Consider the following 13780-nt stretch of genomic DNA (forward strand, 5'->3'; position numbering starts at 1 on the left):
CCAATTATTTGAACTTCAGAAGCATGAAGCATCACATTTATGGTGTTGTACTTAAGTTTGGAATTGTATTAATTTGACTTGTGTAAAATAACTCACTAGCTGTGCAAAAATATATTTATTGAAGTATGATAAAGCTATTGTCAATTGGATCTGACTTGTCAAAATACACAAACATTATCTACATAAAACCAACATCAGCAGTGTCACATAGGAACAGCCTTTCCTCTGATCAAAGCCAAGGAATTTATAGTACTGAAGTCTATAAAACAAAATGATTGTAGTCCAAGTCCAAGTATTTGCCTCTTTCAACAGTTTTGATGCTAAATGAAATCACTGGTTCTAAAATTAATAAATAACTGGTTTTGTTCTTAAAGGTAGGGGCACATAAAACATGCAGTGATTTGGTGGCAATTCATCTTATGATTCAACCAGTCCACCAATCAGGCTCTCCTTTGGACAACAGAGTAATATGTATGCTCTTCAAAGAAATGACTAGTACATGTTTCATGTCTTTATTTCTTGGAGTTGGGCGTCCAGGAGCCAGGCTGGAAGGTGTTTGCATCGCTGGTTGGCTCCTCGCTGATCTCCGGCTTGCCGAAGCTGGTGGAGGAAGCGTGACCTTTGACTGCGGTCTGGGAGGGAGCGGCCAGCAGTCCTTCTTCATATGCTTGACTCTGCAGTAGCAGGTCCCGCTCATCTGCCTCTCTGGCTTTCTGTTTGATCTCAACTCTGTAGCACTCATTCTTTAGCAGCTCCTAGAGAAGAAGGACAAGAGAAGGAAAGAGTAGTTATTGATTTGTAAGATGAACATCTATTCATGTTAACACGTATGCAGCTTCACTCATATTGTTAGCAGATTTGTAAAATGCTCTTTATTCACAAAAAAATGGTAATTATTGAATTGAGATTATAGATAGACACATACATACATACATGAATGTCACATTTCAACCTCAATCCAGCCATATACCAAACTTATAGACACAAACATACAAACAAGTAGGGATCTACTAAAAGCCAACAGGCCTTCACCTGATACTTCACTTTTCTGCAACCAATATAACAAAATAATGATATAGTAAGTGGCAGAGTGACATGGATACGGACTGAGCTACTATGTTAAACTGATTAAAGTCTGATACAGGACATTGAAAACTGTGGTTAAATATTTACCCTTTGTGCTATAATTGGCCTGAGCATGACCCAATCCACATCCATGAGACAACTACCGGATGCTACAATTGCCAAAAACAATATTGCTGCACAGTGATACATTTTACAATCAGGAAGACAGTTACTATGGTAGCAAATACTGTCTGTCCTGCTACAAGAGAAAGTGGCCTGCCGACATTCAGAGGAAAACACAACGAGCAGCTTTCACAAAATCAGAGAGAATTATTGTACTGCAATGGACAGATGGACGGGCGGTTGGAAAGTGTAAGCGTTGCGGATATACAGACCGAACAGTCATGTCTGCTGACCAGAGGGAGCGCCAATGTGCCAAGTGAGGACAAGATAAATAAGGCGTTACCTCAATTACAGTAAAAGCCTTGGCAAATTCTTGAACATATACATTACAAAAAGACAACAACTGGAATGGTATCACCTGTCTTCATTTATAATGCTAGCATAGCAGGCTGGTGACCAGAGCTAGGGCTAGCGTCTAGCGATATTAGCCTCTCCCTGGCACAAAGGGCCAAAAAGGAAGGGAGGATTGGGCATAATGCTGTTGTGTGTTGGCAGTGCTAAAAGACTGGAAAAGAGAGGGGAGAGCCGTGGCCAAAAAGCACTGCTTTGGGAATGGAGACAAACATACTGAGCTGCTTTTCCAGCCTGTTAATGACAGGATTTAATCCAATCAATTTATGTCGGCTTGGACCGGGAAAAGAGGGAGCGCGACAAGGGGGTAGGGGTAATGTGCTGGGAGTCCAATCTTGGCCACATGAACGCCGTCCAGCTGTCAATGGCTGCTATTGGGCAGACACAAGGCAGAAAATTAGAATAGAATGTTCTGGCAATGGCTTGAAGGGATGGCATTGGCCAGTGGCAGGAGAGGACAGAGGGAGAGAGACAGACAGAGCTGCCTAGGTATTTGGCCTCTGAGGGGTTTCCCATAGTCCCATAGCCAGACAATCAAAACCATTCTCATATTTTGAAGGAAAAGCAGCCATTTTTTATTCAGTAACCTTGCAGAAACAAAGGCTGTAGCAGAGTGGCGTGCCTATGCCGGAACAGGGAAAGTAGGACAGGTTTAGTCAGCCAGGCCTGGGGTTCAGAGGCTGCCTGTGCTCTCAAGCCCCACAATCACCGCAGTTTATTTTAACACCTGTCTCGCAAAAGAAGTTCTTGGGCTTGGCTGGCAGCAGCCAAGAGAAATCAAATCAAAGCCTTTCCTTTCTCGCAGTTTCCCCCTCCCCCCCCCCACTTCTTTCCTTCCTCTTATTACTGCTTTTCCCCCCAAAAGCCCAAGCACCATCACAGCAGGTACGCTGCAGAGGAACACACCTCGATGGAGGGGGGCTCCTTCCGTCTGCCTCGGATCCAAGCTGGGGAGAGGGAGAGAATGTGAGAGTGAGAACAAGCACATGCTGCACTAACTATAAGCCGTGCTGTTGCACGGCTGTGGAGATAGCACCCTGGAGTTCACACAGATTTGGGGTAAAAATAAATGGTACAGTGTTTTTTTTTTCGGTTTTGGGAAAAGATTGAACAAGAATAGACAGATATTTTGCTATTTATTATTATTTAACAACAAAAACACCACGTACACAGCTTTGGTTGAGCGTACTGAGGCCTCAATACTACATCTCTTTTTTTTCATTAGCCTTTGAATTGACAAACTACACCCCCTTTCTGTCACTACCCATCAATACCTCTGCCCTGCTTCCTTTACCTTATAACATTGTCTCTTGCTTTCTTTTCTCCTAGTAGAGCTCACTCTGTCATACTCTTTTGTTTCCATAAAGTAGCTCTCTCTTTTTGGCTGAGCTGGCTACATGGCGCAGATCAGGTTAAAGGGAGCCAGAAACGGAGCGAGAGAGAGATTTTCTACTCTTCCTGAAGCTAGCACAGGGACTCTAGGCCCCTTTTATCCTTTTCTTATTTGCATCCTGATGAAAATGCATGAGGGATGGGGCCTGGCAGGATGAGGGGGTTAAGGTGGATAAAGCTGGTCTGAGACGAAGGAACACTTTTAGGAAAAAATGAAAAAAACCTCCGCCAACGCCCTATTCATGCAGATTTTTAAGGATAATCTTCGATCTAAACACAAAACCGTTCCCTCCGCCGCTCATCTTACAGTATGCATTAAATATGCTTAATCAATTCTAAACTAGCAAATGCATTTGAGATGTCGCCATGGCTTTGTTTTATGTATTCCGTTTGTGCTGTCACTGCAGTGATATGTAACCTGTGTGTGTTAACACTGTACTTGCTATTGCTATTTGAATTATGTTGCTGCTGCACGTTCACATGCATTTCCAGGCAGGCTGGCTTTGACCAGCAGTGTTGGGAGCAGAACATACCGTCCCACTCCGAAGGAATGCTGCCTTCCATATACTCATATTCGTTAGGGTTGGCAGCCTCTACCATCCGCTTGGCACGGACACTTCTTCCTGGGGAAACACAGGAAAGCATAGATAAAGAGAGGGAGGGTGCGGGAGAGAGAGTGTGAAAGAGAGTGAGAGAGAGGAGGTGCGCAGGAATGATGCAAACGCAACACAAAGAACACAGTAAACACAAGGAAACACAGTGCACGCACACATACACACACACATTTTCACACCCTATCTCACTGTTCTCTCTGACACACACACAGACACACAGTCGCATAAATCTGCACGCTCATGCGCACACGCACACACACACACACACGCGCACGCGCACGCACAGATGACAGTGGTGTGACAGGCCATGGATGATTACCTTGTGGCCCTCGGGCCCTTCTCCTCAGATCTTTTCGAGTGGCTCCAAATCTGGGCTAAGCCTTTATGCAAATCAGTCCCCCCTTAACCTACCAACCACAGCCCCCCTCACTGACAACCTCTTCCAATCAGAGAACTCGGGCTAACAATGCCCTCCAAAATCAACGTCAAGCCAAGCAGGAGACAAAAGGGGTCAGATATCACAGGGAACAGGGGAGGGATGAGCTGTGTGGAATATTAAGTGCTCCCTCCTCTCTCTGCCTCTACATATGGCCGACGTGTGCTAGCAGCGAGGCCACCTCCAATTATTTTGGCCAAATTTGATGATTGGACAAGTTCGCCCGCCGCACAAAAGACTCGAAGACAGAGGTAGGGGAGGGGACATAGTCATAAGAAAGGGAAGGAGGGAGGGATAGAGGGAGGGAGGGAGGGAGGTGAGAGGAAGAAAAAAAAGAAAGAAAATATGTTTGTTTTCTGCTCCAGAGCGGTCTCCAGAGCTTTTGCTTGCAGCAGGTGAGACGGACGTCCGTCCGTCCGTCCGTCCCCTCAGAGAAATGATGAGGCAGAAAGGAGGAGTAGGAGGAGGAAGATGGACGGAGCAAAGTGATGATGCATGGCAAACGAGAGAAAGAAGAGAAATGGATGGCCGATGGAAACAACACGCTCCAAAACACAGACAATCTGTCACGATTCCATCACGGTCTCGCTGCAGCTGACTGGACATGGACAAATGGAGGCGACCGCCACTGTGCGCACGGCAGACTGATGGCCTTAATGTTTACTTCACATATAACAGATCGCTACGGCAGGGGGAGGAAGAATGATGGGAAACTGACAATGTGGCAGTGTGTTTGTGTGTGTGTGCACACCGTGAACCCCTTCTGGCAGTGTTGTGCATCCTTCCCCGGGCGGGACTGCCTGCAGGCTACAATATATGCACTTTCCACTGTATTGTTTTGCCGTTTCCCCCCCCCCCCCCCCCCCAACTTAGTTTCCAATTACAGCAAAGAAATGTTATCTCTGTTTATGTTGAACAATGTTTTTTCCCCTTAGCTAATTTTTTCTTTTTCTTTTAAGGGCTCTCTGCGGACGGATCATCCATTCAGTGCTTTCTTCAGCCCATACAGTAATCAGGTCATCTAATTAGGCTGCTTTACCTCTGCCTGGGTTCCCACTAGGTTGATACTATAGGGCCTCTTAGGCTCCACTTTCGTACCCATAGATTTATTCAGGGCAGAATCTCTGCATTTTCTACTTCAACCTTATCATCTTCCAATTTGGCTGCCTTCACCTACATGGAAATAGCATTCGGCAGTCGCTCCATTTGTTTGCACATTTAACTTTAAAAAGTCAATCTGAAAACCCCTAGGACAGTGGAAGACCAACGCAAGTACCAGCGGACAAAGGAGTGAGTGTGTTCTCGGGATGATAACAAGTGCATTTAGCAGGTATGCTAATTATAAACAAGATCCTCTGCATATTTGCATTGGGCATGGGTGGCAACGGACAGAACGGGTGGACATGCAAAGCAATCCCTAAAAGCAATACACTTAACAGCAGCTAATGCCCAACTTAACATCAGAAAGTAAGGCATACTCATCTCTTGCCCCCCCTCTCCTCCTTTCACCAATCTCCATTTCTCATTCTCTCCACTAGGCTGCCCGCCTGCCTGCCTGCCTCTCTCTCCCCCCTCCCTCTTATCTCGTTGCTTTTGCAGCATGACTAACCCCCTTCCACCGTGGCTTTTATCCCTGGATATGAATAACAAATATGTACATATATTTATGAAACAAGCCTGATCCTCCCACCACATACCAACTGGGAGGGGGTCTCGTCCGTCTCATCGGGGCAAAGCTCCCTCTCTGTGTAAAATTCTGATCAGTGCCTATAGTGTGTGTGTGTGTGTGTGTGTGTGTGTGTGTGTGTGTGTGTGTGTGTGTGTGTGTGTGTGTGTGTGTGTGTGTGTGTGTGTGTGTGTGTGTGTGTGTGTGTGTATAGGGGGTTAGCCTACATAGTCCAAGGCTACATGGTTCCTTTGTTTCAATTCATAAGAAACACACCTTCCTTTCCGTAAAGGGGAGAAAAAGAAAAGTGCACAGACATGCATTCAATTTGGACTTCAATCCAGACATTGAGCAGAACGCCAACGTGCTCCATGTGCCTTCAATCTGCGACAACCTTTACTGGCTGCAAAATATGCATCCCTCATTACTCAGTCCATGCCTAATGCCGCATACAGAGTGAAGCACACCCTTTGTTTGACTAATGATTCCCGGGCCTGATTGGCTGAATCTTACCTACAGAATATTCCCCTCCCGTGGTATGTGACACTGTCAGAGAGGGTGGGGCCCTTCTTTTCCATTTCACAGTTCAGAGCCGAGCGCTCTCACCCTTACTAGACCTCCTTCCCCCCTCCTTCTGTTGCCTCTCCGAGACCTGGGAGATGGGGGAGGTTGGGGGGAGGTTGGGGTGGGGTTGTGTGTGTGTGTGTGTGTGTGTGTGTATGTGTGTCTGTGTGTGCGTTAGAAGCTCTCTATCTCAGCATGCCCCCTTGTGACAGGTCTGTCTTCCCATCACTCACTGGGGGAGAAGGTAGTTACCACTAAAAATCCCTAAAGCACACAAACACAAGCACGTACACACACACACACACACACACACACACACACACACACACACACACACACACACACACACACACACACACACACACACACACACACACACACACACACACACACACACACACACACACACACGTGGGGGCCTGGCTGGAGAGCACAGGCAGATTAACCTGAGGGACAGCAGCGAGGACGCTGCCTTTCACCGTGAAGGACAAACTGAGTGCGGCGTCGGGGATGGGGGAGGGGCTAGAGGCAGCAGGAATGAAATCCCACCTCATGAATATTTATGAGCCATCTCACCTGTCTGAGCGCGACTCATCGGCGTGCCTAGCGATGAAACGTGTGAGGGGGGGGGGGGGGTGGGGGGTGAGGATAGAATGAAGGGAGGCAAAAAGGGGGAGGAGGGATGGTTGAGGGGGTTGCCTTGGCAGCGAGATCGGGAGCCAATCAGACGGCGGGCAGGCCTATCCCTCTTGTTCCTTCCAGTGAGGTGTTGATGCGCTCTGAGGGGTGCTCTTTGAACCCTGAACACACCCTCTTAAACTACATCACCTGCATCAACACACACACACACACACACACACACACACACACACACACACACACACACACACACACACACACACACACACACACACACACACACACACACACACACACACACACACACACACACACACACACACACACACAGTCCCAGGTGAGAGGTGCTGGGAGGTTTTTCACCTCCACAATGTCATTCCTTTCCTGCTGTCTCTCTCTTTCTTTCTTTCTCCCTCTCTCCTTCAGCACGCCCGTTTGTAGCAAACTGCCTTTGATTGTGGAGGTTAGCGCCGAGGGAGTGTGCTTCTGTTGCTCCATCAACCAGAGAGACAGCACCATAAAAACCCAAATAACACAATACAGATCCTTGGTGGTGGGCAAGAGAACAACATTGCTCCCATACCAAGAGCTTGCCTAACTTCAGCTCGCCTACTTTGCAGGCAGTCACTCGAGATAAAACACTTTTTTTCCTCCCCCTGGTTTCAGAAGAGAATAAAATGCAGACAAACGCCTTGATGTTCAACAGCCCTGCATTCAGCACTGGCCCTCTATGAAAGGAAGAGATCAAAAAAGACCAATCATTCCGAATCGGCTCCATGTTTTTTTGCGAGTCAGCTGCAGTACCTGCATTTAGGTTGGGTATGAGCAGCCAGCCTTCAGGCTTACCTACTCTTCGGATAAAGGGGTAGTGTGCGTGTTCTCCCCAGCCGAGTGGGGTGATGGGGAATAGAGCAAGGCGATGTGCATGGTAATGGACAGCTTTATGAAGACAGAGTGATCCGCCATGCAACAGTGAAGCAAGCTCACCAGGTACCAGGACTGACACACTCTATCTCTCTCTCTCTCTCTCCTCATCTCACTCTCTCTCTTCATCCAATCTTCTTGCGAGAAGAAGAGCATAAGGGAGGTGTGTGGGGCCCGTAACCATGGTAACCACATTAGCCCCTAAGCCTAGTGACACGGGATGAGGTTTAGAGAGAGAGAAGGCGAGCCATTGTTTTGAATCACTTTCTGGAGGGAGAGAGAGAGCTAGAGATAGAGGGGTACTGAGAGAGAGAGAGACGAGGAGGCGGAGCTTGAGCGGCAAACTAGGCCTGCTGCTGCTGGCGTTAGTTTTTTATTCAGCCCTCATTCTGTTTGTCCTTGTTGCCATCAATCCCACAGAGGCTGGAGCGACTCAGAGGCAGAGCGGGGAGCGGAGAATTATTCATATCAGTGAGGCAACTCACCGGAGAGAATGACCGTAGCTTCCCTTCTCGTGTCGCTTTTTTATCCAAACACATGCATATCATCCGCTGCTGCAAATGGGGGGGGGGGGGGGGGAACGGTTTCACACTTTCCACCCCTTTTTCCTTCTTCTTCCTGGTGTGTTGTGTGCAACACGGCAACGCACACGGACACAAGCTAGCCAGGAGATCGCCAGGTTCTTTGTCAGGATGTTGTGTTTGTCTCGAAGAGGCTCCTCTCCTCTCCCCTCCTCCCTCCCAACAGGCCCTGCATTGCTGCTTGCATGTGATGTCCATACAGCGAGCTGTCCACCCATTTCCTTTCAACTCTGTCACTCTCATTCAGCTCTCTCTCTCTCTCTCTCTCTCTCTCTCTCTCTCTCTCTCTCTCTCTCTCTCTCTCTCTCTCTCTCTCTCTCTCTCTCTCTCTCTCTCTCTCTCTCTCTCTCTCTCTCTCTCTCTCTCTCTCTCTCTCTCTCTCTCTCTCTCTCTCTCTCTCTCTCTCTCATTTCACTGCCCCCATCCCGTATGTCTGCATCACTCCATCTCCTCTCCCACACCGGCACCCAGCCCCCTTTATACCCTTTCTCTCATCATGTCTGGCCTTAATTCCTACCTGCCCGTCTCTGTGTGTTATTAAAAAGCGGTGAAGTGGTGGCAGGTTTCAGGCGATCGCCACCCGCCAGTGAGAGAGCGAGCATTAGATGCCGAGGAATACACATCTTGGGTTAATCCAACAAAAAATATATATATATTGTTGATGGGCTTGATCAACTGTCCGGACCACTGTACACAAGTGACTAAGAGATATTAGGACATATCCTTTAGAACTGTGTTCAAACGGTCCGCAATGCTCATTTCTCTTGTAGAATAAATATGTGTTTTTACCCGACTCTCATATTCCCAGACAAGAGCTTCTAAATGCCTTTTTAATGAAGCAGTTATCCCACTTTGTAATGCGTTTCCACATACACATCCATCCATTTGGCACTGTGCACACACAGAAATGGGCCCAGCACACTTGGTGTTCCTATAATGATTAAACAACCTTCATTTAAACCCCATGCATGGCGAAGCCACCGATCAATTAACATGATTTACAATATCCTCTCCGGCCATCGCACTTCCACGATAATCACAGACTTAGTGTCCTACAGTAGGGTAGACTTTCCCTCATGGTACCCAGGGGACGACTTGTAGCAGAACAAACAGCCATTTGGACCCTGGTCCCTGCCGCTGTGACTCCTTGCATGGAGATGTGTGGCTTGAATCAATGCTCTGATAACACGATGCCATCTGTTGTTGTGGTATGGCAAAAAAAATAATGAAAATCTATATATTATTCGGTTTTCGAACCCATTAGAGCAGACGCAGACGTGCATACATGAACTTGTACACGTATACACTCCACTGTTCCACCTTTCCTGGAGATAGCCATCCAGAAAAGACAGAAGAGAAAGTGAGGGCCCCTTTTCCACTTTAAAAGATGCAGGGGCACAGGGGAGGGGCCTGAATAAATAATATACACAGAGAGAGGCACAGAGAGAGATAGAGGCAGAGAAAGATAGAGGGGTGGAGAGACAGAGGCAGAGAGAGAGGTAAAGAGAGAGAGAGGGGCAGAGAGACAGAGGCAGAAAGAGATAGAGAGGGCCAGAGAGACGGAGAGCGACAGAGGCAGAAAGAGATAGAGGCAGAGAGAGAGAGAGGGCCAGAGAGACAGCCACAGAGATAGAGGCTGATAGATAAAGGAAAAGAGACAGAGAGACAGAGAGCACGAGAGAGGCGGATACAGAGACAGAGGAGGCGAGAAAAGAGGGATAGTCAAAGGAAGATGCGCCAATGCCTCCTTTCTCCTCAACACTGAGGGTGCACCCCTGAAGACACCCCTGAATGCTCCTCCATTCTGCACACTGCGGAGGGGACCAGCAGATTAAAACTGCATGGCATACAGCCCCTAAATGAATGGCTCTAAAAATACATCCTTTTCACTGCAACATGAAAGGAAACTGCCTTTCCCCTGTCCAGTATTGAGCAGCCATTGATTCCAAGACAAAGGCTACACCTCCTCAAAGAGGTAAAGGGGGTGAAAAATAGCAATCATACAGGCAATTATTTTCAAATGCGCCTGCAGCGGGCCGATAATGTCAGCATGCCGCTCCTCCCAAATAAAAGGAGGCGAGATGGACGTTAAGGCCGCGAGCCCAAAGCTGAAGACAAATGGGCCCCGACCCCACCACACCGGGCTTTAATCTGGGCAGCGTGACACGGCACCCCGTGTAGTGTTTTTTAGGGGTGTGTGCCGGGCCTCTGGGACCGCAAACACAAACACAGGCAAGAGACGTGTCTACTCTCAATCCAGCACCGTGACACCCAGGCAAAAAGCCACCCGAGGAACCAGTGGTCCTAGCCTCTGGGTTGCCAGTGGCTATGGGGGGGTGGGGGGGGGGGGGCACTCACGCTACACAGCCAGACTCTATAAATGGATGCTTTTGAAAAAGCCAGAGTCAACCCTCCAATCCGGCATTTTCCCCTGCCCAGTCACCCCCCCCTCCCACCCTCTCAATGGATTGTGATTCAGGCCGAGGCCCTATTCATTTTTATGTGCTGAAGGGGCGAGGGCAGCAGCATCCAAGGAGGAAGGGGATGGGGGTGCCTGCTGCTGGGCCCGACCGCAGCACCACCACCACCACCCCGGCTCCCTCAGATGTTGCTCCACAGAAGTCTTCACTGGACTGGCTTCAAAGGAGCGTGGTGGAGAGGCAGAGATGGAGGGGTGCAAGGGGAAGTGTGCGCATAGGAAGGAAGGAAAGAAGGAAGGAAGGAAGGAATGAAGGAATCAATGGAGACAAATTAGGAAAAAAATGTCCGCTTTAGAAGGAACGTGGGCCAGATACAGCTTCTAAATCTAGTAAGGGGTATGGGGCCATGTGCTACAGGTTAACATGTTGCTCACCTTTTTCTGACGCTTTCATGACTAGTCCCAACTGTCCTCCAGCCGGAAACAAATTCTGGCTTGCTCTTATGTCTTTGCTTCACAGATAAAGTTAAGACTCCATTCTCTCACAAAAGATGGCAGTGATAGTCAGTACTCCATATTGCAATCAACAGCATCCAGCGGGAGCACCATTCCGGGAGCCCATTTACCGGGAACCAAAATTGCCTGGGTCCCCTAGTTCTGCAACCAAGGTACAGAGGCCATTTCAGTACCGCGAAGGAGCACCCTCAACACAACCAGGCCACTATACAGAGGATTACGTCCGTCCTAGTTTTCTAGAGTTAACAGATTGTGAGGGGTAGAAAATAGGGGCAGTTAAGCGTAGGGAAAGGTAGCGCGGGATTGGACAAAATGCATGGCAGCAGTAGAGTAGAGGGAGAGAGAGAGGGGAAAAAAACGATAGAGTGACTTCCTCAACCAGCGGTTGAGTGCTGCAACGAGTAGCCCTGCAGTCCATGCCCGAGGCCCTGAGCCCACGCTTGGCCTATCAGTTAAAGATCAAAAAGAGCTTGTTTTAGCAAGACATATGGTCTGAATAATGGATCCGCTTTAGTTCCACAAGGTCGGACAAAGTGAATTCGGTGAGTGGGAGGGATGCAAGGTGTGCTGAATGTGGGGTCAGTGTTTCATACAGGAGCACACGTTTCTGTGGTGGTTAGGGGTTTGCTTTATGCACTGCCATAGCAGACAAGTGCATATGTGTATAGAGGGCACACACACACACACACACACACACACACACACACACACACACACACACACACACACACACACACACACACACACACACGGTAGTGTAGGTGTGTTCTGAAACATTGCTTTTTCACCTAAACACTTGCTTCTCTGTAGGGCTGTTTGGTGGGGTTAGACATACAGTTGCAGGGACTGATCTCCAATTTGAATTTGCCTGACAGCCAGGGGCAGTAGAGCAGCCTTGGGATAAATTATAAATACGAGGTGGGCCTGTTTTCCCTGAAAACCAATGAAAGGTGAAAGACATTAGCTAGGTTTAGTCATATAAAAGACACATTGCATAAAATGATTAATTATATAAAAAGCAATGTCAACATTGTGTTTTGGGTTATTTAGCTAACTTGAAAAGCATGGCTAGGATCACGTCTATTGGGTCAAGTTATTATTATTAGTCTTTTTTTTTTTCTTTAACTGGGACATTTCCAGGGATGTTTGGTTGTACTAGGTTTAGGTTTAGGGCTAGTGCTATTGGTGGTGGAAGCAGAATTTGTAATTCAATCTAAGAAAATAAATGAGCAACATTGTTTCCAAGATTGCCAGTTACCATTTGCCCTGTGATATTCATGTTTGTATTTTAAGAAACTCCCCAACCCTAAGTATTGATTGATATGGAGTCCAAATCAGAGCAAAACTTGTGGGTCCCGTGTTACGACTGCCAGGCCAGTGCAGATGAGTATTGGAATTTTACACCAGAATTCATCATGGTCAATAGTCCTTTATCAACATGGTATACAAACGTTACACATGTTAGTGTGTCCTTAAATGTATAAGGACATAATTGGATAAGCCGTGGATAAGCATGATGACATGTCTACCAATTTGGCTTGTGCAATACAAACTTCGCCACTGCCACGAGTCACGACCCAGTGAAGAGACATGACCTCCTTCTAAGTGTTGTCTCAAAGTGAAACTAATCTCAAAGTGGTGGTCTTTGAACATTTCAGCCGCTTAGAAATGTTACATTTGGCACGAACAGGGCACTCTCAGCATCTCAAGCTTATTGTGATCATTTCAATGCATTCATTGAATACATTGCAAATATTTATCGAACAGTGTCGCCTAGTGTCCTAACGAATTCCTGTTCTGCGTACACCATCTAGTGGCGTTTTGGTTCAATTGCAAGGCAAGAAGACAACATGCTGGCATTTCCAACTAAAAACAAATGCGCCACAAAATAAAAAAAAATCTGTTTATCTTTATCTCTCAATAGTCAATTGAAGACTGTACTACTTTGTTATTAATAGTTGGCTCCATTTTTATATATATTTACCATTTGAATAATATGAGAATCGGAGTCATTCCGTTATCGTTGTTTATCTTAATATGTACGAATACAACTCAGCATTTAACATAACTTTGTATTATGTGAGGCTAATTATTTATCCGTCTACACTTGACGGCTCCTATCTGAGTTAATAGAAAGGTCATAGTAACGTAACGTTACCTGTCCAGGTCTTCTGTTGAGGGATCATGTAATAATTATTACCGAGGTGGTCTGATCCTACATGTTCACGAACTATCCCAAACGTCCGCTTTAAAAGCCCCGCAATTCTGCTCATTCTGCTAAATATCTAGTAATTCCGACGTATAATTTGCCCCCTAGATAGGGTTGTTTCAATGGTTGTTTACAGTCATTCTCTACAGCCGAAACGCTTAATAATAAAAGGCTCTGTGATTGGACGGAAATACTGGATTAGCCAATGGGAGCTTTTTTTG

At 47.0% G+C, this 13780-nt stretch overlaps 1 protein-coding gene across 1 annotated transcript; it reads right to left on the reverse strand.

Annotated features, from left to right (window-relative positions):
- Positions 1-498: 498 nt before the first annotated feature.
- On the reverse strand, positions 499-13699 carry ndufaf2 (NADH:ubiquinone oxidoreductase complex assembly factor 2). Its single transcript, XM_084468337.1, has 4 exons — positions 13509-13699; positions 3525-3614; positions 2506-2546; positions 499-755 (listed from the first exon to the last, which is right to left on the reverse strand). Exons 1-4 carry the CDS (start codon positions 13621-13623, stop codon positions 513-515), a joined length of 489 nt encoding a protein of 162 aa, XP_084324463.1. The 5' UTR covers positions 13624-13699; the 3' UTR covers positions 499-512.
- Between the last annotated feature and the right edge of the window lie 81 nt (positions 13700-13780).

The sequence above is a fragment of the Micromesistius poutassou genome (assembly GCF_964030765.1).
Source record: "Micromesistius poutassou genome assembly, chromosome: 5".
NCBI lineage: Eukaryota > Metazoa > Chordata > Actinopteri > Gadiformes > Gadidae > Micromesistius > Micromesistius poutassou.